The sequence below is a fragment of the Zonotrichia albicollis genome, chromosome 7, assembly GCF_047830755.1.
Source record: "Zonotrichia albicollis isolate bZonAlb1 chromosome 7, bZonAlb1.hap1, whole genome shotgun sequence".
In the NCBI taxonomy this organism is placed as follows: Eukaryota; Metazoa; Chordata; class Aves; order Passeriformes; family Passerellidae; genus Zonotrichia; species Zonotrichia albicollis.
The window spans coordinates 46,342,892-46,369,174 of NC_133825.1; the positions used below are offsets into that span (position 1 = coordinate 46,342,892).

Consider the following 26,283-nt stretch of genomic DNA (forward strand, 5'->3'; position numbering starts at 1 on the left):
CCTGGTCAGAGATGAAAAGGAGCATGTATCAAAATGAAACCATGCCGCTGGGGAATAAAGTCACGTAGCTATGGGAAAAACATGTGTCTGTGAAGACTTCCCTTGACTTCAGCACACACATTCTGCTCGTTATAAACTGTCTTTTTATATAACTTGACCCAACAACATCTGCAAAATTCTTGCCTTTTTGAAAGAGCTATGAATAGGTCACTGTTTGTTTCTGATTAAGCCTGATTCATTTATCATGCTGGTCAGCCTTTCATTCCTGTAAATACATTTACTCCCTAGTTTCTCAGTATTTAAAATACATGTTTCATAGTAATTCTGAGGTCAGGAGCCAGTCTGCCAACGACCATGTGCACATTTCTACAACATAAAGTTTATTTTTTCTTGCTAAAAAAAATGGCAGTATGCTTGCACTAAATCACCATTTTGAAAGAAATTTATGGTAATCATTTCTGTAAAAGCTTTAGGTAATGGTTGGTTGAGTGTTTAATTGTAAACTGTTCCCAGGGATAATTCAATGAAAGCCCTGTTCAATTAGTTGCACAATTGTAACATTCATATACTGTAGGAAGTGTAAAACATTTAGGGATAGCCATTAGTAGATAAACTGCACAGGTAATAAGCTCCAAGTTCACAAACATTGATTTTCACATCTTCTTACACAAAAGTCAATTTTAAAGCAGAGTTAAGGCTAAAGTACAATTTCTCAGAATTCAGAGCCTGCTGGATAATTAAAATAAAATCTGAAAGAGCCTAAGAAACCCAAGGATGTGGCTGCCCATATGATAAAAATCAGCGGGGGCAGGGAAGGAGGGACGTGTGTGGGGACACTGGAGGAGAGGACACGTGGTCCTTGGCTGCCGTCCTGCCCACTGGGCAGCTGACCCCTGGCCCTGGCTCGCCCCAGGGGATGGCCAGGAGGACGTGGGAAGGAGCTGGGAGCCCCACAGGGGGTGGGAATAAGGGCCAGACACAACTCTGTGAGCCTGATTACTTGGCTGCGCGGAGAACAGCTTGGCTTCTCACAAGATTTCCACTCGAGGCATTGACTTTGTGGTTTCTGTGTATTTCCCAAACTTGTTTTGGTTTCCTGCACCAGGTAAGCCCAAGGGATGTCCCAGGAAATGAGATGCAGGTTGACCCTGCTGTGTGATGCACACAGGGGTGAGACAGGAGCTGCTCCAAGGGCTCAGGGGACTCGTTAACCCCCAGCTCCAGGGGATTTCAGCATGTGCCCATTTCACAGCTCTCTGCTCAAACTGCTGTAAAACCAAGTGACCACACCACTTCTCCAACCAGTGTTGAACTAATTTGAGCTTGACAATGGGGTGATAAATGAGTTGCCTCTTCTCTGCACAGCTGTGCTCTGATCTCGGTATGATTTCATCTGTATTTCTAGAAATCTAGACGTTTCCAGAAATATCTGACTGAGTAATCTCTTCATGGCTCTTCAGCAACCCCAGCGGCTCCAACCTCTCAGCCTGTTTGTTAAAATTAGCAAAACATTACATAAAGGCTAAGACAGTCCTCAGTGTGGTGTTGTGTTAAGTGAGTTCAGCTAAAGAGTGTTTTAACCAACACAAACTAAACTAACCTTCCAAGAACAGGCCATGGGCAAGGCTGGGAAGTTGCAAGGAACATGAGGTAGCTGCTGGGAGAATGCAGACAGATGTCGGAAACATTTCTCCATCTGTAAACAAACAAACAGCCCGACACCCAAATCGGGCCAGTCTGGTGGAAAATATCAAAGTCATGACCTTCATCAGATGAAAGAAAACAGATTACCCAGCAGCAGCAGCAGCCCTCACCGTTTTCATATCTCTGGGTACGCTGTGCTGCCTTTGCAGACTTCTCCAGGGGAGATGAACCCGAGTGACCGCTTTGGGTTCCACTGAAGCTTTTTCATTTCACAATCACCATCTGAAAGGGGACAGGCCAGTCTCTGTTTTTGTTTTCTTCCTTGTGATCTCCTCTGTTTTTATGTCTACTCCATCATTTCCTTTCTTTTTTTTTTTTTGTTTTGTTTTTCCTTCTCCTTTCTCCTCCTTTCCTCTCCAATTTTACCATTTTAATTTAGTTTTTCTCTGTTAAACTCTTTAACTCCCTTAGAGGTCTACATTTGTACTCCTTAAAGCAAAGTCCTTAATCCACCAGTGTTATTTACATGTGCATTTGTTGAAGCAGCTGAGTTTAATATGTCACCTCTCATTCACTGTATCATATTCCCCAGCTACAAACATAGCCTATTGCAAATATTAAAAAATCCCCTAGCATGTATTTTAAGTCTTTCAGCCTCTCACATGGCTGAATTAACTTATTAGACATGATAACAAAACCAGATGCAATTTCCCAGCCCTACCTTTGGTTCTGCTGAGGAACAGCCCCACCAGGATAAAGCCCCATTTATTTCAGCCAGGCATAGACTGTGAGTGTCTCATTGTTTTGGCCACAGCTTTGAATAAATAATCATCCAGGATAACATACTTCCAATTTTGATTTCAGATGCCTCACTCCCTTCCAAGAGATGGTGTACAGAGTTGAGCTGCAGGAGAGGGTTGTTTTCAAATTTAGCAAATAGGAATCCTTTTTGCACATCTGACCTTTGGTGTGTCTGGATGAATCTTGGTGTTTTCACAAAGCTGGTGTGTTTGTGAACAAGTGTGCAGCCAGGGCACCTCTGTTTGCCTGCTTTACATACCCAAAATCATATTGCAGCTCTTGGAATCATATCATAGCTCCTTCACAGACCCTACTGGCATTCACTGCTGCCCAGACAGTGGGGGAGATGCTCCTGTGGGAAAGTCCCATTGTCAGCAACTGGAGACTTCAATCCCCTTTCTCCAGCTGCCCCCGGGATAACACCACCTCAAATTCACGCCTTACCATCCTGTGCTGTCCTCAGGCTAAAAAACTCCCTGAATCCCAACCCCAGCAGATTCTGCTGACCCTGTTTACCTCCAGCAAGGCAAACCTGGAGCAGAGTGGAGGTGGAAAGCTGAGCTTTGCGTTAAGCAAGAGCGCTGTGGGACCCTGCAAAGGAAGATTTGTTTGTGTGCTGCTCGCCCTGGCATGCCTGTGCAGGCTTGTGCTGCATTCCCCAGGGAAGCTGGGCTCCAGGGAGCCGTGTGGGAAGCTGCTGCTCTGTTCCTGTCTTTGATAAAGTTGAGTGGTTGAGTGGTTGAGTCCACCTAGGAGAGCGCAGCTTTTGCGGTCTTTGTTCTGGCAAGGCGGCTCTGCAAAAGTAAATTGAGTTCCCTGCTTTATAAGATGGGATGATTTTAAAATCTCCTGCTTTTTCAAGTTAGGTGGGACAACTGAAGTTGCAGAGAGGTGATAAGTAGCAAATGGCAAATTTGGGGCTACAGGAGTCTGCGTGTGCCTGGGATCTGCCTGGTGAATGAAGTGAAGCTAAAGGAGGACAGGCTGTGAGGTTATAACAGCTAAGGAGAGGCAAAACCAGATTATTCCTCTGTAGGGAAAGTGAAGAGGTGCAGTTCTGCCTCCTTGGAGTTGAACTCATGCAGGTAAGGTGGAGCCAGGGGACACAGTCCGGCACTGCTGCATCTGTAGGAATGGTGTAGGAGATTTATGCACAGAGTGCTCACCATCCCAACCTGAGGCCAGCCTGGCCAGGGACACCCCAAAACAGACACCCCAAACCAGACACCCCTGTACAGACACCCCGGTGCAGACACCTCACCCAGAGAGCACCTCCAGGGCAGACACAGCTCAACTCAGCTCAGCATGCAGCTGCACTTAACCTCAAGTTCAAACCTTGCTACAAAGACAAAAGCCTTGGGGGAATTTAGAGGATTTTTTTTCTGTTTGCTTAGCTTGTGGGAGTTTAATGTTTAATCATTGCAGAGGAGAGAGTGGGTTACTCATAGAATTGCTAGCCATGATTTCTGCCTTTTTTCCTTTTGTCCTTTGTTCTTCCTTATCGTGGCTCTCATATTTTGTGGACTGAATTGGCTTTCTCTCATGGCCCACTGGTCCTTGATTTCTCAAACTGCAGTTTTATAGCATTCACAGGAGCCTCTTCATTTAAAGAACTCAAATTAAGGACACAAGAGTCAGGAACTGCTTGGATGGCTCCATAACCCCATGGGAGGAGGATGCTTCCCCAGCAGACAAGCACTGCTCCAGGGGGTTCCCCTCACTGTGGGTTCCACCACTCCTGCAGATCCAGGAGAAGAAATGCTGAAATTCCAGAAAATACAGTTCCTGACTTCTCAAAGGAAAAAGGTGCAAAAGGAAAAAAAAATATATAGTTTAACTCAAAACTCCAACCAAAAGAACTGTTTGGTTTAAGATTTTGGAATGTTTTTTTTAATCCAAAACCTGTGTCCTACAAATAAAACAAAATATACTCCTAAAGCTGTAAAACAATGTATGCACCCAGAAATAAACTTGCAGCTACATGAAGGAACCCTGCAGGGCTCTTCCCTGAAGGGCAGATTTGTGCCCAGCACAGCTTGGGGCTTTCCCCAGCAAAGGTTCTCTTCTGTTCTCTCCCAGCCACAAAAAATATCTGGGTTTTTTTTTGTCCTTTTTTTTGGCCACTCTTTTTTCCTTAGAAGTGTCAGATCTGGCTGTGGTTTGCCACTGCAAACCACCCTGATATGCTTTTAATGGAGAGAGACAACTTTATTTGATGATTTTGATTACTCTTGCTGGTTAATTAATTAAAACAGGACCATGGGATACTTCTGTTGAGTTTGTATTGCTTTTAACAAAACTGAAGGATGCTTTTTACAAAACTGTAGCTCAATTAATCCCTGTAAAAAGGAAACTATGCCTCTTAATTGCCATCAAATATTTATTTCATTTCTTTCACATTGCATCAGCTCTATGTCTGTCCTTTCTAAACTTAATTAATCCTTGTGTTAGTGGTCCATAAGACATTATTTAACATCTGCAGAGGTATTTTTCCTAGAAGTGAAGTCATTCCCAGTCAGGCACATGCCTCATGCCACCATAGGCATTTGTAAAGGTTTCTAAGGTGTAATGAACCTACAGAATGATCCAAAGGAAAAGTCAGTTCTGTAGGATTTTTTTTCCCAAGACAAAGCAGGATTGACAGAAGCAGTAATCTTTTCATCATTAATATCAGAATTGCACTAAAAAAGAAAAATTATGCATTTCATAGCTGAGCTATCTACAGAATAAAAAACATTAAAAATCCTGAAATGCCACAGAAGAGCCCAATGCACCTTTCAGAAATGTTGTCATTCCAGGTATCAGGAGAAACAAAAATCCAACCCCCTTACCATGGAAACACATGGATTTAATATATATCTCTGCTTTTGAAACATAAAGCCACCAGGCTAACAGAGATAAATTTTGTGTCTGGATGAGCACAGTAGCTGGATGGCAAAGGCAGCATTTGGCAGGAGAGCAGCTGCCAACATCTGTGTCCCTGGGGGTGCCAGGTGGCAGGGAGCAGGGCCAGCGCTGTCACCGGCTGAGCAGAGGTGCAGCTGAGCTGGCAGCGCTGCTGTTTACACAACCCCTCCAAGCTACTGCCACAACCTGTGGAGCTGGTTTTAGCAGCACTGGAACCTCTGTGGAGAGCAAGGAAATGCTGAAAAGCCAGACAAGCTGGAGCAATATCTGCAGCGCATTGTCAGTGAAATGATTCTCAGCAGCAGTTCAATTTCAGCCATGGGCAGCCCTGAGTGTGCTCCTTGATGGCAACAGGGCTTGGAAAAAGGGCTCCAGAGGAAACTTGTTGTGTCCTAAAGCATCCTTGGGGACCAAAAGGAGAGGCCAGGATTGCCTGGATGCCGTGGGCAGGCCCTGGCTGTGCCCCAGGCACAGGGGCTGCTATCTCCATGTAAAATCCTGCTTCCCACCTCAGCAGGCCTGGAGCTGGTTCTGTGTTTTCCTGGGAATTTCCTGGTTCTGGCTCCAGGTTTGTCCCCATCAGTGATAAATCCAGGGTGGATTATGGATAGGAAGTGTTGGCAGCAGGGGCTTTTATAGATCATGTCATGACTGCATCTATTACCATAAGAACATACTGACAGCCTTATTCTTACACTGACTAAAACATGTATAAATACAAGAGAGAATATGATAAAGACAAAAGTTTTTAAATTGGTAAGGCCCAATTTGGGTACCTTTTGATGACAAAATATTCTCAATTACCACTGGGTAATGTGCACCATGTGCAAAGGCTCTGGCTTCCCACACTAAAAACCAGAGCAGCTGGAAGATACAAACATCAAAATTTGGTCAAGTGTGGGATCAAATTTTGAGCTCTTTTAATTGCAATGGTCAGTTTTAATCTTTCCTCCAATGTAAATAAAAAGGAACATTTCTGAAGGCAGCAGAGGTTTTGGGATGGCACAAAGGGAGGTATAAAAAGAAAATCATGCTGGGAGTTCCTGGGAGCTCTTCAGAAACAATGAGATGGGAAAAATGGAGATTGCCCAAAAAGGGTGACAGGCATTTCACACAAGAAACAGGAATTCTTAGGGCTGAAGGGAGCTCAGTTTTTCTGCTCAGAAACCAATCTAAGAAATCACAAAATAATTTCTCTGGAGGACATGTAGAACACCACTCAAGCACCTGGGAAGGGGACACTGACAGGCTAAAAAGCTAAAAAGCCATTTGGGAACGTCTCCAGAGCCTCATTGTTTCACAGATTTCCTAAATCTAAACATTCAAAGGTTTTTGCATTCCTTCTACATACTCTGAAATTATAACAAGTATTTACATTTTCCTTTTTAAATGGAGGCACAGAGTTGGGTTTTGGGTTTTGGGGTTTTTTGGCTATCTCCAAATTGTGTAATGTAATATGGTGGATTTTATAGAGATATCCTTATCTTTTAAATAAATCTTTATTAATAGCTTACTTTATTTTATGAACTTAAAAGTTACAATGCTAGCTGTTAACCAGAGCCTCCATCCACTCCAGCTTTTGAACATTTTTTAATGGCTGTGTGGGTGACACAATCACATGCCAGTGGATGAGCCAAGGTGTTTTCTCTGTGGCTTGTGCCAGTTTTGGGCTTGAACGCTGCCTCTGTGCCAGCTCAGAGTTCCAGGTGATACCTGAACTGGCACAGCACCTGCCAGGGCAAGAGTGGGCTGGGAAAAATGTTAACCCCAGCTGAAACTATCAGCTGAGGTTGTGCTGGTGCTGTCCTGTGTGTTACAAACCTGGAGCAGTTTTTACCTTGCACTGATTCCTCCTCTGATGTAAAACTCCTCTGATGTAAAACTCCACTGTAAATCCAATTTCTGCTTGGATCTCCACCTGCAGAGCTGTTCCTCCTGTGAAAAACCCTGAAAAACAGGCCACCTGTGTGGGCATCCCCATGGGGAACATCCACAGGGAGTACCAGGGAGGGGTTGAGGGCTGGTGGCACTGTCACCACCTGGGACACTGCTGTGACCACATGGAGAAACCCAGAGTGCCATCACCAAGGGATTCCCCAGCCTGGGCAATGCCAGCCACAGCTAAGCCAGAAGGGTGTGCCAAGGGCAGGGATCTTTGGGATATTTGGGATCTTGCTATAACTGAGTAAAACTTTTCTTCCTTTCACTCTGTCATGGTTTAACCCCAGCCACCAACAAATCCTCACACAGCTCACTCCCCACCAGAGAGACAGAGAGGGAATCCAAAGGGTAAAAACATGTCTGTTGAATTGATTTAGGGCAGGACTTTGGGCTCCATCCCTTCCGAGGACAGCAGAGGCTGCAGGGAGCTCCTGTCCCCCAAAGCCAGCTCAGGCCAGGTCACTGCTGCCCTGCAGCTGCTTCCCTTCCCCTGCTTCAGCTTGTTCCTGCTGTAGTAGCTCCTGTGAAATACAACTCAAATCATGGCTTATAATAACTTAAAAGGCACAGCCAGTACAATCGGCAGTCCTTTGAGGGCTGGGACATGCAGCAAAGTATAATGTTATAGCTCCTGGTAAAAGCACAAATGAGAGCAGCTTCAACCCCCAGCTTTACTCTGCACCGTAGCGGCTAATATAAATGTAAATTACCTCTGTAACACGGTGCATAGTGAAATATTAAACAAATAAAACACAGAAAATAGTGAGCCTCTGCCTCCCACCCTGCCCCATGACAGCAGCAAGGCACTGTCCTGACCTGACTGCAGCAGCAGGGTGAGCTGAAAGCCCCCCAGGCGCTTTGCATACATTGCAGAGCAGAATACGCCCTTTGCTGAAGAAGATTAAGCTCTCATCTTTTAAGCTTTGAAACGAAATGAAAGCATTTCAATCTTTTTATTGCAGGGACACAGTATTTTAAAGACAATTCACTTTGTTTAAAATGTGGAATGGTTTTAGGTTAAAATAGACAAAAGAGGAAAAAAGGGTTTTGTTGGGGTTTTTTTTGCTAATAAATTTTATATCTAGAGAGGTGGACGCAAAATAAAAATTCACTCTTTGGCAGAAAATGAGGAATCACCATATGTATTTTAGTGTAATGCTATGCACATAGGAATGAGGAAAACAACTGCAACATAAGAATATTAAACTCCTAACGAACTCCAAGTGTTTAAATATGGCTTTCAGGGAAACAGAGTATTTAAAAGGCTGGGAAATTACTTCATCACTGTGTACCAGTGCTTATCCACAGCAGCTACATCAGGATGCTTTTCTACTTCAACATCAAATTAATAACAAGAGCCAGCAACTGGCAGCTGAACGAATTCAACCTCCACGTGAGATTAAATTCCCAAGCTCTGCCAACACCATTTCATCAGAAGAGATGAAGTTTTAGCCTTAAAATGCATATTGCAAATATGCTTTAAAGCAGCTTTTGAATGAGACTATCTGCTCCTACGTGCAGGGATTTTGAAGCTGCTGCTCCTTTCCTCCCGTGGGAGGCACGGGGAGGTTTTGTCTGCGCTGCCCTCAAGGTGCCCACGACATGCAGAGCTCTGCTGAAAGGCTCTGAATGCAGGGAAAGCTTCTGCAGGGCTTCAGCTGGTTACCTGCAGGTCTGGAGAGGATGGTTTTCCTTCATCATCTGTTAGGCTGCCTCAGGAATCAGTGTCACCCTCTCCAGATTCAGAAATTGGCCATAAACAAGGGTTTTCTCCTGAGGTGGACAGGACAACCTCGTTTCTCAGAGATTGTCTTGCTCAGAACTGGAAACCCTAAAAGAGCAAGGGTTGTTCTTCCCCAGGTCACTCTGGCTGCAGCCTTGGAGAATTTTTGGCCTCTCTCCCTCCATTATGGCAAATAATTTAATTAGGTAATAAATACTACTTAATTAGCCCCATGCCACTGCAGTAAACTCAGACATTCATCCTCTGGGATGGAGTTTAATGACTGAAAAGCTTTCCTTGGATGCTAACACTGAAGGTGTCAGCAGAGTAATGACCTTGCCTGGCCACAGCCTCTATGAAAAGCAGCCCCATTGAGGTCAGCAACACCCCTCTTAAAATAGTGCACAGGAGGCATACTGCATGTGGATGGAATTTGCAATATTGAACCCATAAAAACAGAATATAGTGACAGCATTTTGCTCTGCACTCAGTAATTCACTGGCCAGGCTTTTTTCCTGTTTTCCACGGCAACATAACTGTTAGTTTTCACAAAACCTTTTTGTCCCAGGCCGAATTCATTTCTTTAGGGCAATGAAGTGAGGTTTTGTTCATAGCTCTTTATTTCTGCATATCTATAAAGTTGCTGAACTTCCTCTGCTGGGTAAAATTATCCATCATGAAAGTACAATTAGAAAGTTGTATTTTGGAATTTTTGGATATTTCTGCTTCTTTGCCAAGACCTGCAAGTTGTGTATTTATATTTACAAGATATGTATGTGATCTGCATATTTCTATTTGTGTGTTTGCATTTATATGGATAGATACATGCTGCTCCTCAGGTACTGCTGTTCCTCTGGGAATTTCTACACCTTGTGAAATAAACACTTGCTCTTAATGGTGCATATTGCTGCAGGTCACTCAACAAATGTTATTTATTATAATCTGTATTCTGAGTAACTGAAATCCCAGCAGGAATTGATGTCCAAACCAGTTTCAGTGAGGAGAATCACAAGCAGGTTCTGAGTAAAGGACTGGCACAGCAGGGTTCTGCCAACATTTTTTTGCCAGCCATGAAGATTTTGTGAGGATACCTGCCAGCGTTTGAAAACTATGAATAGAGACAACTGGAGAGGAAATAAGTGTCTGTCTCATAGTTCTGCTGGAATATCCTGGGCTCTGAACCAATTTCTACTCTGAAGTCAAGTGGCATTGCATGGAGAAGAAGCCAGTGCAGACCTTGTGCTTGAATATTTTTAGACAGGGGGTAAAATATAGATTCTGTCCTTTGTAATCTCTATGTGCTGACTTTGCAGTGCAGAACAGGAGAGTCCCTGGGCCACCCAGTCACTTCACACCCAATGTTTACTTGTTTGTCATCACAATCACTTTCAACTGTTGCATTTGCACATTCCACAGAGAGGAATACAAAAATATTGAGTTGTTTCAAAGCCAGGGAGCTCAGCTGAGCTTTAAGTGGCCTCTGCACCTCTACAGTTCATAACACCAGAACTAAGAGAAGCTTTCTACTGAAAGCAAGTTTTGCTTTAAGTTGGGGCATTAGGGATAACTGTATTTATGTCTTGGACATCAAAGATTCATCTTTTGGTTCTCCACATGTGAATTTCAGGAAAATACTTGTGTGAACAGCACAGCTGACAGAACGTGGCTATATTAAAGTGTTTGTGTCTCAGATTAACTCAAAATAGTTCCTTATATATCTGATTGTCTCCTCATTAAACTGGCAGAATTAGGCCACCCTAAAAGCAAAGTTCCATGATAGAAACTATGGTAAAGTACAATATGAGGTTTGCTACCAAACTCCAATAAAATACACTCCTTCTTTTAAATGTAACCATCTTTTTAGCCTTTCCTGGGTGCTCATGTCAGAATCCATGGTTATTCAAACCTTGTGTGGGAGGCTGGAGAAAATATTTGCAAGTTAAGGCATATCAGACTGCAGGCTGCTGTAGTTTCCATGTGCTGTGGAATGGCTTTTGACTGCATGGATTTTTGAGTCCAGAAATTGTGTACAATTTTGTAAAAGGCTCTTCCACGTGCAGTGTGACGGCAGGACACACCCTGAAGTCATTTAATAGCTGCCACAGCTCTGTCAGGATGAGAAATGTCACTTTGGAAATTTAGTGGGGGAGAGACATGGTGCTGCCCACTGCTAATTGTCTTGTATTAACTCCAGTAAAACATTGTTAAGTGAAAAACGACCCAAAAAATGTAGGAATAGTCGTGAATGAAGTCCAAACTGAACAGCTTCTGGCTGGTGCAGCTGCAGAGTGTGTGACCTCCCCGGGGTTTGATAGGGAAAAGTTGCCATGGGGATGGTGCAGCATTGTTTGCGGCTGACTTCAGCTTTTATTGTTGTGCTCTGATTACAGCTTTTGTCTCGCTGTGAAGTGGGGCTGTTACATGCCAGCTTGAAACAAAGATGCATTTACAGGCAGCGGCAGAGTTCAAACGATTTCCATAATTAGAGATATCACTGCTTTAAGCAAGGAAAAAAAAATAAGCTGTGTTGCTATTTCAGAAAACACACATTTTTTCAGTATAAATTTATTATCTGCTTAGAAAAGAAGTAACTTCCTGGTAAAACTGGTTAAGCATCATTTGGGGAAATTGTCATTTGCTGCTAAGAATAATGGCAAAAGGCTGGGAGGCAGCACCTGAGCTGAAGATAGTTCAGCTGTGGGGTACACAGACCTTTTTAGCCACGTTAGCAAAGTATACACAGGCATATATCAACATTTTGATTTACTACATCCTTAAAGCTTGTTAGCTCCAGGATGTCCTTGAGTAAGGGAAGCCAGCTGTGCTGTGTTCTAGGGGTGCTGCTGCCTCATATTCAATTTGCCACCAGCCAGGACCCCCCAGTCCTTTGCCAGGGCCTTGCTCTCCAGTGTCATTCCACAATCTGTCCAGACATCCAGGGCTGATCTATCCCAGGTGCAGAATCTGGCACTTGGCCTGCTAGATATCATGTGGCTGGTGAATGGCAGTTCATAGACTCATAGATCACATAGAATCATAGATCACAAATCAGTTTGGGCAGGAAGGGACTCAAAGCCCATCCATGGCCAGGGACACCTTCCACTATCCCAGGCTGCTCCAAGCCCTGTCCCACCTGCCCTTGGACGCTTCCAAGGATGGAGCAGCCACAGCTTCTCTGGGCCAGAGCCCTACCCACACTCAGAGGGAAGAATTTCTCCACAATATACACCATTTCCCTCCCAGCTGGGGCCTCCCCATTAAACACGCGATTAAACCCTCAGTAATTGAACTACAATTCCCATCATGCCCCCCGCCCCGCCCCCGCCCCTGCCCACGCCGCACTACATGTCCCAGCAGGCCGCGGGCGGCACGGGTGGCAGTGCGGTGGCGCATGCGCACTGCGGTACCGGCGGCGCGGACGGAGGCGGCAGGATCAGCCCGTTCCCGGTGCGGGGCGCGGGCGCGGGGCCGGGAGCGGGCCCGGGGAGCGCCCGGCTCTCCTCACGGGGCTCCCGCACTGCCACCACTCTAGTAAGTGCCTGGGCCCGGGGTGGGGCTCGTCCCGCCCCGGGTGATGCCCTTCCTTCCGCGCCTGCCCGGTGTGTGACCGCGCAGGGCACTGTCCTGCCGCCTCTCCCTCCTTTTTTCCTTTCCGCTTTCCCTGGAAGGCGCTCGGCGGCGCGGGGGCTCCGCCGCGGTGCGGGCTGCCCCGGTGGCGCGGGCAGGGCGCTGGCACGGCCCCGGAGGTGAGAGGAGCGGTGATCTCATTGCTCGTCACGGTTCTGCTCGGCTCTGCGGGCACGCCGGGCAGCGGCGATGGTACCGGGCACAGCCCGCAGCCGGGTGCGGGAGGGCTCCGGGCCGCCCCCGCGGCTCGCTGCAACTCCGGAGCCCTGGCCGAGCTCGGGGGGCTGCGGGCAGTGCCCGGTGTGCCCAGCAGGGCTCGGGGGGCTGGGACAGCCAGCGGGCAGTGCCCGGTGTGCCCAGAGGGGCTGGGGCAGCCAGCGGGCAGTGCCCGGTTGGGTTTTGGCTTTGGCTTTGGAGAGGGATGTGCGGGGAGGCTCCTGGCACGCTCCGAGCAGTGGTCTGGGTTAGCTGTAACCGGGACTGGTTATTTGCTGAGCCAAAGTGTCTCTAAATGGATAACTTGACTATAAATGAATGTTAAACTGTAACCACTGTTGGTATATGCGCGGTTTTTATCACCTGCAAAATTCCAGATAGGCATTTGAAATGCTGCTGAATTTAACACGGGCTTGAATTCTGTATGTGTTGTGCAGACTGGAATTCTGTATGTGTGTGTTGTGTGCACTTAAATTCTATGCGTGTTGTTCAGCTCCCTTGGGAGGAACTAATGCCTGACCTTCGTAAAAGGCATTATGTTGTTGCATCAAATGTTTGCAAAGTGGCATGGAGAGGACAGCAGTTTTCTCTCTGGCAGGCTGCTGCTTTGGGGCCTTCTGTAAGAAAAATGTCTGATTTTCACTAAGCAGTGTGTTGTGCTTGTAATGGAGCAGAACGGTTACTTGTTACACTGGGCACCTGAATTAGGCATTAGCTGAGTGGTGTTACCTGAGTAAAGCTGAGAGGTAGAATCTTTTAAAAATTCTTTTTACATTTTTAAGAGCTCCATCTCTCCATGCTTCACCTTCTTCTCAAAGCAGAGTATTTTTAAAGAGACTGCTAGGCATAGAGCAAGTTGAACAGCATCAACTTCTTTGATGCCTTCTGACAAATTCCTTGCTTTCCTGACAGAGGCTTTAATGTCTATAAAGATAAATTTTCTCTTCTCCTTGCCCAATCCCATATGTGACCCTGCAGGACAGAGCCATATTTGCTCCTACAGTTTTGGGGCCTGTGATATGTGAGGAGTGACTTCTCACTGTTGAAACCAAATCAACAGGATTTTTTGGCTTTTGTTTTGTTATTTTATTGTTATGTTTGGGCTGTATTCATTTTGATGCAGGAGCTGGAAGTGTGTGTGGTTACTTGGAGTGGTTGCTCTCTCGTGAGTTACTCTGCCTGATGGAACAGTGAACTTGCATTTTAGGTCCATTCAGTCTTGTTTCCTCCTACTTGTTATTTTTAGTTGAGGGAGTCAGAGCAGTAACAATGCATGGAGCTGTCAGGTTTGTGAAGCACAGAAGTGTAGAAGTGCAATTTTCCCCTTTGTCACATGAGGAGGTGTTCAAAGTGGGCTGAAATACCTTTGTGGTGGGGAGAGATGCTGGGCCTGGCTGATATTTGGAGGAGAGTCTTTTAATTCAGAGATGGATAAGCACTGATGCAGAAATTGATAATTCAAGAAATAATACCTGGGGGTTTGATGTGTCCTGGGTATCACTGAGTGCTGCACACTGGAGTCAGCTTTGCATAAAATACAAACCTTTGTGTGACTCATTGAGTTCTACCTGCAGTTATCACACGTTGTGATTTGATTTTGTGAGTGTAGAAGATTTAATTCCAAATTCATAAATTCTAAAGGCATCTATTTCCTTGAGCTATTTCTCTGCTTTAAAGCTACATTTGGCCTCATGTTCCATTGCATAGCTCTGCATTTCAGGGGTGAAATTAAAGCAGAAGATGCTCAGTGGGTCACTGGCAGGTGTAGTGCAGTGCTGAGATGTTTCAGGGGGGCAGATGCTTTCATACAAATCAGAGAAGAGGCAAAGAAGAATCATTATTTATAAAGAAAATAGTATGAAAATTATAAAGAAAATAGGCAGGCAGCATCTTCATCCTTTCCCTCCTCCTCCTCCTCTCCTCCTGTATTTATTTTTCCTCAGGAGTAGTAGCTGAGTGACAGAAGACAGACAGACACACACATGGGGAACACAGAAAGCATGTGCAAGAGGAAGAGACCTGAGTGCAGGAAAGGACATTTTTTGCAGGTAGCTGGGGCTTGTTCCAGAAGGCAGCAGAGCTATCTCAGCTCAAATAAAGGCTGACAGCATGTCAGAGAGTTGGTGTAGAAGAGAGGAAGTGCAGAAGTCAGTTTTTATTGACTGTAACAGATTAGAAAGAACTTGAGGACATTACTGAAATGAGAACAGGTCTGTGCTTGTAACACAGTCTCCAGTGCAGGGTTGGATGTAGCCCAAGCTGCCAGGCCTGCAAAATTCTTAATCTATTTTAGTAGATTTAGAATTCCATCGATGTCTTTATTACTGACTGTTCCTGGTTATTTAAGCTGACAGTTATCATGGTAAATGCAGTTTCTCCAAAGTGCAGCAAACCAGCAGTGTTGGGGAGTGAATACATGTTCTAATCAGAATTTTCCTTGCATGCTCTGCTGTGCTTTTGCATGTATCCAGCTCTGCATCAGTGTTTAGACAAACAATAGCTTGTGATATGAGAGCATTTATCTGTCTTGCAAGATGGGTTTTGGCAGAGTTTTCTTTTTCACTGATAATTATGAAGAATAGGAACAGTCTTAAAAATACTTACTGGGTTTTGCAGCCAAGTGAACCTTTGTGAGGTTGTATAATTGCATGAAAATACAGAATAGTAAGTTAGTTCAGTGCCAAAATGGGAATTTAGGTAACTGGCTTTAACATAAAACATTTTTACAGTGTGGAACAAGTGCTTAAGAATTCATCAGGAAATTATATATAAAGAAACACAACAGTCAGTGCATGTATTCTTTTGGTTTGGAAACTAAAGGCAATGGGACGTGGCTAGAAGCATTGCTGTCAATGATTTATAAAATTACATAAGAAACCTAAATATCATAATCCTAGTGAGCTTACTTGACATATGAAAATAATGTAACAGCTTTAAAAAGTCACCTGCTGAAGAGCTGTGAGTGACAAGAATGGTTCAGGTTTTGAAGTTACACTTCAATGCAGAGAATCACTGAAATGAATTGGAATGGAGGGATGTGGCTGAGCTGCTTCAGTTTTTTTTCCTGCTCTTGAAATCTTTCAAATTAGGACTTTGAGAATATATAGGTCTAAGGTCATCTGGATGCATGCTGTACCCTAACAGTGTATTTAGGTAGTGTTGGTATAGGGCTCAGTTCTATAAATATCACTTTCCTCTCAGTGCTAGGTAAAGCAGCAGGGTTTTGTTGCTGTTGAGGAAGGAAGCTGGTTCATTGTCTCAGCACTGAGCAGCATTTTCTCCCTCCAGGGACTTGCAGAAGCATCTAGAATGTGTAGGTGTTTCTTTAATCTTGGAGAAGGAACTTATTAAGCTTTCTGGTGCAGAACTATATGAGCCACTTACTCTTAGCAGATGTTATCTGCACAAGCAGGGAGTTGCAGGTCTGGTAGACATTTGTGGCATTCAACAGTTTAAACAGTTTTCAGGTTTGAACATATGCCTTTGCCTTAAAATCTGAATAGTTTCAGGTATTTTATGTAGAAGAAAGGTGGTTCAATAGTGAGGTTGCTGCTCTGGGACTTGGGAAACAGGTTCAGCTCAGTGTTTTGCCAAAAAGCTTCCTGTGTGGCCTGGGACAGGCTGCTGCTGTGTCCCTCCATTCTCATGGGAGAGTGCTGAGCAGCAGCTCTGCATCCCAGCAGTGGTCAGGCTGGACGTGGCCAGGGGAGGCAGAGCCTGAAGACACAGCCCAAGATAAAAAACAAGGGGCAAGCTCCAGGCAGGAAGAGGAAAACCAGAAAAATACAGCGGTAAAAAGGTTGTGACTGGAAATCTCTGGTGTCACTTAGAGAAAGCAAGCCTTTAAAACTTTAAGGAGCGCTGTATGGCCTTGTTTGTTTAACAGAATTTTAAAACAATGCTTAAAATACCCACACAAACATGTAAATCTTTTATGTTATGGTTCTGCCACACAGGGGACAGTAGCAAAGCTCTCTCTGTTCCTTTGTTGGCTGTTCTCTTCTTGAAGATGCTTTTAATTCTAGCTAGCCATTGCATCCAGATGTTTTGGATATCAATTTAGCTCATTTTTTCTGCTGGCATTGTAAGCAGAATCTCTTAAATTTGGCCTGATTTACTGATTTTTCATGTGAAAGAGGTTGAGCTTTTCTGCCTCTCCACTCCCTCAAAAGGAAAAAGAATTTGCTGCCACCTCTAGTAAGCAGTGTCTTTATTCATGTTACAGACTTAAAAGTATTTTGAATTTAAAATGTTTCTAGAGAAAATAGGGCACTGTCATTGCTATAAATTGAAAATGTAGACTAGACAGCAATTACCATGCTTTGCAAACATGTTTTTGTTGTTGAGAGTCAACACTCCCAGGAACAGTCTCTGTATACTGACAGATAGGTGATAAATTAATGCATTTAATATGTAATTGTTTTGATGTGTATGCTCTCCCTGGGTGCTTTGGTACCCACCACATTTACATCCCATGTCCAAGAAAATGTGTTGGAACTTGTTTCAGACTAGTGACTTAATTAAGTGTTCTTGTGTTAAGCACTAAAACAGTTACATGCCAGGTTTGTTGTAAGAGTGAGCAGTCCTCTTAAAACTGCACTTCAAAAGATGTTGTTCAATATGTTGGTTAACTCTTTAGGGAGGCTGAAAATGACAAATGGGAACTGAGGCTGGGCTAATAATTCAGCTGGCAATTATTCCAATGTCTGGTAGACCATGGCTGTGTGTGCAGCGGTGCTGGAAGGTTGGGTCATTTAAAGGGTGTTAAAAATGTGTCTGCTGATTCAGGACTTTGGGTTTGGTTATCTTGATTTCTTTATCATTAACTTTTTTCTTGTGTTTTTTCCTTAAATCATGTACACTGTAGATGCTGTAATTTATCTATTTATGTAATTTATCTATTTATTTAGATGCTGTAATTTATCTATTATGTAATTTATCTTCCTGACATAATAGATATGTCAGGAAGACATATCCTGACATATGCTTTGTGCTGGTGCCCTGATTTTTGGGTGGAGGAGCCTGATTCCTTCAGGAGGTCCATTTGCTGCCTTTTGTGGGAGGCTGAAAACCTCCTGATGCACGCTCGTGGTACATCCAGGATTTCCAGGATGGACTTGGGATTCTTCTGGGGTGTTTCTGCCTTGCTGTGTGTAGGTCAGACAACAATACCTGGTACTTTTGGGATTATTCTGTGGGTGGAGGGCTGTTGTTCTCCCTGCACACCATAAGTGAGGTTTTGAGAACGCCTTTGTCAGTGCAGAGCAGCAGCTGGGCAGTAACTGGTGTTTGTGTCACGCCACAAATGAGGAGGAAGGTGAGGCAGAAGGCACAGCCAGGGCTGTACGTGCCATGAGGACAATTCCCTGTGCTCAGGGCTTGGTTCCAAGGAGGAGAAAGCTGCTGGAGATCAATTCTGTGAGCAGTCACAGCGAGTGATGTGATTCAAGTGAGCTACACTGTGCTACAAACAGAGCAACTTTCACTTTGTGGGGTTTATCTTCGTGTTGGGTGAGACTTCTATTCAATGTGCCAGAGTGAGGTTTGATTTTCTTAATCTAAAGTGTATAAAAAAGAGAGGGGGAGGGTGATGTCCCAAAAACTTTGCTATTTGATGAGCTTAATTTTCCCCTCCCACCTTGGTGAGCAGGAGCTGTGCATCTGTAAATGCACATTTGTCTGTCTGTTACGTGAGACAGGCAAAGCCCTGTTCTTCCTAAAGAGCTTTCACTGCACTTGCACTCACTGGAGAGCTCTGAGATTAGTCCTAATCTCTGGAAATCCTTGTGTAGTTCTGATAGAATTGACAAGTGAGCTGGATTCTGGAGGAAATAGCAAATCTTTGCAGTAGAGGGAATTTTAACCCACATGGTGGATTATACAATGAAATGAACACGGTCTGTACTGTAAATATTAAAATAAGTCAGGTGAAAATTAAACAGCAATGGTTTTTTTCTTTACCAAAGTTTTAATGTAGGTTAATCCATTGCATTTTTCTTTACTTTGCATTGAATTTGCTAAATTAGTTCTGCAAAATCAAAAGTGATAAACAGTTACTCACTTTGTGTGCTTTCATTTCATTAAAATCTTTTATATCTGTAAAAGAGGTCAAATCAAATATTTACCTGATAATGTTCTTTTCATATTTGATATTGGAATGTACTGAAAAATGAGGTTTTTTTCAGTCCTTTCTTTAGCAACAAAAGAGTATTCTGTGAAAACTGAAGATATTGCTGATTTCCTAAGCAGCTGGCCTTTCCATTTCTTAAATACTTCGCAGGAGGAAAGTCTGTGTTTATTTGTACTGCTGAGTTTATACCCAGGATTCCGAGACTGTCTCAAAAAGGGCAAAATTAATTTTTCAACCAGCCTCACCTTCTTTTTGTATTGAGCTTCCTAAAGTCAAATAAGCTTCACCAGGATTTGTAGTTTGATTCAGATGGGAATTTGAAATAACTGGGAGTGTGTGGAATTCAAGTGGTTGGAGTGCTTGGCCTGGATGAAACTGTCATTAGTTTATTATTGAAATTACACAGGGTTTTTTCTAATGACTAACTAGTAATAATAAGTAATCCTAATAAGTAATGTGGTTATTTCCTGCTTAATTTTTAATTTGTTTTGGTTGTCATGAATGGACACTTTCTATCAAAATAAGCATGTAAGCATTTTGAGAAGAAGGACCTAATTTTCATATTTAGAGTTTTGTAGGTGGCACTTATTTAAAATTTTGAAAAGGCTGGTAAAAAAAATTGTAAATATGACACAACTCTGAACATGCATTTTTAAGGATTTTAACAAGTATGCAACTGAATTGAATTAGCATTTAAAAACTTGGTTTGAGTCTTGTGTGAGATAAAAGTCAAAGTGAATTAGAATAACTATATTTTGTTTTCTTTTATTGTATTTATCTCTGGTTAGATCTCTTTTTGAGTAACTATATTATCCAGAGGCTTAATATAAAGTGATGAAAATTACATCTGACTGTTGTAAAGACTTGGTGTTACTGAACATATTCTGTCACTGTCTCTCAGCTGTGTTATTTTACTTCATTGCCTTGTAAGCTGGTCATCACTCATAAGTTATTAATGGGTTAATTTCAAGAGTGTTTTCTATAATGGCCTTGTTGCACAGGATGCTTCCCTTTATTTGTTAGCTCAGTGTCTTTAGAGGGACAATTAAAATAATTGTTTTAGCTGGGCAAAAACCATTAATAGGTGAGGTTGGTTTTTTGTTGTTGTTTTGACTTGAAATATCAGTGACAGAGAGAAGTTTTGCATCCTGTGCAGCGCATTTCCTCATTCCATCATATCCCAAAGCCTTTGGCTGCTATTGCAGATTCCTTAAAATGGAGGAAAATAGTTCAGTTCAGAACAGGAAACATCACTTAGAGAAATTTCTGCAGAAATTTTTGAGGAAGTACCAGCCTGTTCCATCATGAACTTGTAGGCCAGTATTTGAAATAGGCCAGGGGATGATGGATTCAGATAACTCCAGAACGTTTTCCACAGAACTCCAGATTTCCCTAGAACATACTGATTTATTTTTCCTGAGGTGAAAGTAACCTTAGAGGATGGTATTGAATAAAATGAATCATTTGACTTGCTGAGGTGCACTGGAAGAGATGGGAGTGGTTGGCTTGCCCTGATTTAACAAGTGTTCCTGGAAAACAGCAGCTCAGCATTTTGAACACAGAATCACCACTGGGTAAGACTGGAGTTCAAGATAAGGCTGCTGGTTTTGTTGGATGATTCATCACTGCAGCCATGATTTTTCTATTTTGTGGTCTGCTTGGAAGTTGGATTAAGTGCTGGGGGAGGGATGTATCTTTTGACATTCCTCATAGTTTGGGCAGGGATAGGAGAGTTCAATGCCACTTGTGCTAAATATTTTTTTAATTTGGAAAATTGATTTCTGCTTAGGAATTGTTTTCCAGTTGAATACTGGCCTTTTGCAGCTAGTTTTTCCTTCTTTTTGACTGCTTTAGAACAGGAATCTGAATTTAGGAGGCAGTGTATCCTGGAGACTTCCAGTTCTCATTTTTAGATGTAGTTAAAAAGTTGATCACAGTGTCAGAGGCTGCTGGCAAATCCTGTTAACAGAAGTATCCAATGTCTGCTGTACCCTCCAGGACAAAAATGAGGCAATGGGGGATATTTGGGAAATTGAAAAGCTGAAATTGTAATTTTAAATCCATCAATCCTGAATTATTTTTGTTGTCAAAAGAATTGCAGCCAAGTCAAGCTCTCCAGCTCCTGGATTTAGTTGTTTGTGGGGTTTTTTGTAATGTTTTTGGTACTTTGGAAGCTGTATGAAAGGTGAGCAGAGATTTACAATATTGTCTCATAGTATCTCTCTGGTGGGCTGCCTGTGCTGGGAGGTTTTCAAGGAAATAAAAAGTGTTTGAACTACTGTTTGGGGAAGATTTATGTGACTTGTTTCCAGAGGCTGCTCTGAGCTGCTTGTCTCAGGGCTGGAATTTCCCCCTCCCTGCTCCCTTCCCTTGCCCTGGGTGTGCACAAGAAGGAAAGCTTTCACTGCAGTGTTCTTCAGGGGATAAGCAGCACAGTCTGAACTCATCCCTTCCCTGGGGAGGCACTAAATGGTCAGTAAAAGAGATGACCAGCTGGAGAGCAGCTGATTTACAGCAGGAAGCTGAGAGTAATTGCCTAGGCAAAAGCCAGGAGCCCTCACTAATGAAGCTGCCCCTGGAAGTGCAGGAAAGACTGGAGGTGGCTGGGGATGCTGCTTTACCTTCCCTTTGTGCTGCTGGAGCTGCTGTAAACAGCAGAGCTTAAAAAGGGAGCTGGGGAGGAGGGGTGGGCATGACTCATGGCATCATTTTATATTTATCAAGTGGAGGTGTATGAATGTTGTTCTTCATTTCATAGGGATGAGTAAGTAGGTAATGGATGTTTCTTAATCTTGCTAGCTGATAGAAAAAGAGCCCCAAAGTCATCTCCTGGGGTGGGTTAAATCCAAAGTTCCAAACGTTAAAGAGCAGGAAGTAGAACTGTTCATCTAAATTAAAGAAATGAAAGTAATAAATTATTACCCAAAATAATGAAATAAAACTAATAAAATATTACCCAAAGCTTGGGGAAAAGGCATGTAAAATAAAGAGATATTAAGTGCCCTTCTTGTATTTTTTAATCAAGCTGTCCTTTCATAACGCAAAGCCTGATTTTTTTTTTTTATGAAGACAAAATTCCACTTGCTTTAGTCAGCCAGTGGTCCATGGTTTGTACCTACCTGTGGAAGTCAAGTCAAAGGAGAGACTGGGCCATAGAAATGTTATCTGGCACCTCACTTCAGTCTTGTCTAGACTTTGCACTTGAAGATAGGAAGGCTGCAAGCAATCTGGAATGGAGGTGAACTCAACAACAGGCGCTGGTGGGAAGCTAAAAATAGGAATTAATGTGGGAGAGTTGGAGCTGTGTGTTATAAATGGTGCAGAGGAGATGCTCGTGTGCCTCTGCAGGTCCTGCTTGTGCAGTCATGCATTTCCAGTGAGGCTGGGGAAGGTGATCTGGGATTTTTATTTATAGTGGTGCCCAGGAGGCCAGGCAGCCCTCAGTGTGGGATATAAATGTTGGGGAATGTCAGTGTGTGTTGTACCTCAGAGGAAAAGAGCAGGGAGAGGGGAAATCTGAGAGAAGCTGGGCTGGTGAGGTATGGACCTCCTAAATTAGTACCCTGCTGCTGGAAAGAGGGATGTAAGGCTTCAAAAATAAGTGACACCTCCTCTTTGCATTGTAACACAGCCCTCCAGGAAAGAATTCCAAGGAGCTGGGAGTTGTTACAGAGTGTTACTATACACCACAAAATGGGTTTTCAAGAACATCTTTGTTTATGGAGGATTGTGGCAAGAACCAGGAGGAAATGGGCCACTGGGATGTTTTTCCTGAAGTAGCACAGTGTCATTGACCCACATCTCCACTGCACGGAGGGAAGGCAAAATAAAATGGAGTTGTATGTGGTCTGTAACAGGTTTGGTGCCTTCAGCCTTCCCAAGAACTCATAATCTTTTTATAATACTTGATTCTAGAAGATGGAATGCACTGTTCTGTGCTGCATGTAAAATCCTGCTTCAAATAATTTAATGGAAAATCTCATCTCTGCAAGACACGATCTGTATTCTGAAGGCATTTTTAAGTTGAAGTTCTGATGAATTCTTAGGCTGGTGGTCTTCCAGCCAGATTTCCTGTGCTGAATTAGAGTTCTGCAATTCCTTGTATGAATCATGGCAATTCCATCAATGCCTTTGGCTCTGTCCAGAGTTGTGAGAAAGGGGATCATGGTGGTGGCTTTGTCATGTGTTCAGTCCCTTTAGTAACTGGAAAAAAGGCACAAATTGATTTTTTTTTTTTAAATGTGCATTGCAAATTGTGGTTCATTAATGAAGGTTGAATAGAATTGCTATTAATTTACAGGGGAATCTTGCCAAGGTGTAATGGGTGGAAGCAGGCTTTTAAAAATGGAAACCAGTTATATGACACTGTTGGATTTCAATTTATTATAAAGTTAAAGGTGGGGGATTTTTTGTCTCTTCTTTAAGACCATCAGTATTGTAGAGGGCTGTAATCCCATGAGGAATTTTAAACTAATTTGAAGAAAACAGCAGTTATACAATTTACATTTTTAAATTAGTGTTACTTTATGCTGTATTTTCATTAGAGCATAGAGAAGGTGCAAATAGTATCATTTTGTAGGCTAAAAATTAGCTGGTAGTACTTAGAAGTAGAGAATCTTTATTAATTTATGTTTGGATATTTTTTCTTCTTCTGTGAGAATTAGTTTACTGACAAATAAGAAAAAGCTTCTGAGTTTTGTTTTTTTGCCCTGGAAAAAAAATTTCAAGTATTGGGGTAGTTCAGCTTTAGCTAATTGTGTGTTCATAATGGAGCATTATGAGCATCTTTCTTTCATTTTCCTTGAAAGGTTTTCTGAAACATAGATTCTCTTATGGGGGGAAAGTGCTTTGAAAATTCAGTTGGTTTTATTCAAGGATTTTTAATCAATCCGGATCTTGTTTGAAAAACAAGTTTTCCTTGTTTCATTTTCTTCACATCTGCAGAGAACACAGCTTTAAGTCTGCTCAGACAGGAAACCAGCCACCAATATTTGCTTTTTTTCAGGCATAGGCCTTTTCTGGGCTTCATAAACTGTTGATATGAAGCCTAAAAGTGTCCTGGAAATTCTGGAGGATTTTGTTGAAGAACCACCCGGTACAAATTAGGCAATACTGATAAATGGCAATTTTTATATTCATTTAAATGCAAACAAGGTGTGATGCCAAGTTCTGCCAGACTAGAGGTGTAATTTAGAGAACAGCTGCCCTTGAGCTTGCCCTGTGTTTATAGGAGATGTTGCTTCAGTGTGAAGTGATCCCAAGAGCCTCAATTGAATTACTGATGAATGTTTGTTAAAATAATGATATTGTCCTGATGCTCAAGTGTTTATTTTTGTGGTCCTTATAAATATAACATGGTTACTGAGCTTGACTTAGATCTGTGATATTTAAATTATGAGGAACGCACCAAGAAAATTTAGATTACGTTCGTAAATTTTCTTACTTTATTGAAGAATAAACCTTTGCATATTTAAACCATTGTTGCTGGTGACTTTTAAAAAATGTTTCTCAAAGTGATTGAGTCAAAAATTTGCTTGTGTTCTAATTAGTTATAAAATGACAGCTGTAAATACAACTATTCATTTACATGTTTGTATATTGATAACCCCCCACCCCAAAAATGTAAATGTCTGAGTCCCTAAAATAAACACTGATTCTTTCCCCAAAACAACACTTGAAAAACTGTCTCATGTTTTGGTGTGGGTATCAGTAGCTAACTACAAATAATTATCAGGTGTCTGTCCCACTGCATGTGTATGTAAGTGTATTTAAATCAAGTTACCTCAAATATTAAAGGTAAAGAGTTTAAAGAAATACTAAAATGAAGCTTCCATATTACAGTTAAAGCTGGAAAACTATGAAAAATGTGGTGTGCTTCAACCTTCTGTGTCTTACATTAGTATTTTTGGATCCTGTACTATTTCTGAATTTTGTAACAAAATGTGAAGACTGAATCATTTTTTCCCTGCCCTGGGAAAGATTGGCATCAACCTGATTTTTATCATTTTTAGATGAGTATGCAAATTTATCTTTGGTCTTACAAGGCTGGCTCTTAAAGTAAAATGACTGTCCCATAAAATAAAAGGAAGCAAAACCCGTGATGCAAAAGGCAGATCCATAAAAGGTGAATGGTAAAAGGGTAATAGGTGGGCACAAAGCAGATGTAATTTAATTTTTTAATGCAGAACAAATTTAAAAAGAAAAAGCAAGACCCCAAAAGCCAAAATAAAAGCCTGGTGCACTCAGATCTCAGTACCATGAGCAGAGAGTGTTCACATCTCTGTTGGTGCACATACAGCTTCATTTTTCCTATTTAATGTATAAGAATGAAAATTTGTCTTCTTAGACACATCTAGACATGAAGTGCTTTTTGTAGGAGGGAAGAAAAACGAGAACAATGTTTCTAAAGGCTTTTTTATTGCATTTGCATAAGCTAGATATGAAAAATTGCAGTGGGCAGTGGAGCTCCTAAAGATTCTTTCTTGGCCGTGAGAAGCAACGTCAAAGGAGGAAGTGTAACCCCACTGCTGGCTCAATTTTGTGCACGTTGTGAAGGATTTTTCGGTGATTTTGTCAAAGTCTTGATGCTCATCTGCTGCTTCCCACTTGTAACTTTACACCTAGGCTGTTGGATCTGCTAAATAAACGCTGCAAAGTCTGAAAGTCCTGTCTGAAAATGCAGTGGTGGTGGTGTGGGGAGCAGCTACGCTTCACTTACCCTTCCGTAGAAACTTCTTGAAGCTACTGATTGAAACTGCTCAAAATGTCGTGCACTGAGCAGTCTTAAAATTAGCAACAAGGAACTTTGCTTACCTCCTGTGCTTTTTGTTGTGCAGTGTGATGTCCAGGGTCAGAAATGCCTTATGTGGATCGCCAGAATCGCATCTGTGGTTTCTTAGACATTGAGGAAAATGAGAATAGTGGGAAATTCCTGCGGCGGTACTTCATCCTGGACACGCAGGAGGACAACCTGGTGTGGTACATGGATAACCCACAGGTGAGCTGCTCCTGCCAGGGGTTTCCTGGTTTGGCTCAATTTTGGGTTTTCTTACGAATTCGCAAAAGAAAAGTGGGGTTTGGTATTATGGACCTGGAAGCTGGGGGAAAAAATCATTGAGTAAATGAAATAATTGTAAATCAGGTTAAAATAACCAGATGAGCCAAATCACACACCCTGGTGTTTAATTCACCTTTACCCTTGTGGGTGGTTTTCCTTGCACTACATATTGCTTTCCCTCAACAGAATCAGTCATTGAAAAGCGATTTTTAATGGACCCTGCAATAGCAGTCCAGC

The 26,283-nt window shown here is 42.6% G+C and overlaps 1 protein-coding gene across 5 annotated transcripts in view; it reads left to right on the forward strand.

Annotated features, from left to right (window-relative positions):
* Positions 1-12,383: 12,383 nt before the first annotated feature.
* The window catches only part of PLEKHA1 (pleckstrin homology domain containing A1), a 29,654-nt gene continuing 15,754 nt past the window's right edge, over positions 12,384-26,283 (forward strand). Inside the window, exons 1-2 of one of the 5 annotated variants that reach the window (XM_074545346.1) lie at positions 12,384-12,547; positions 25,826-25,986. In XM_074545346.1, the coding sequence (XP_074401447.1) occupies positions 25,846-25,986 (141 nt within the window). In that variant the 5' untranslated portion in view covers positions 12,384-12,547; positions 25,826-25,845. Of the gene's footprint in view, positions 12,548-12,603; positions 12,763-25,825; positions 25,987-26,283 lie in introns of those variants that run through there. The other 4 variants (XM_074545344.1, XM_074545345.1, XM_074545342.1 and 1 more) reach the window with 4 other exon arrangements.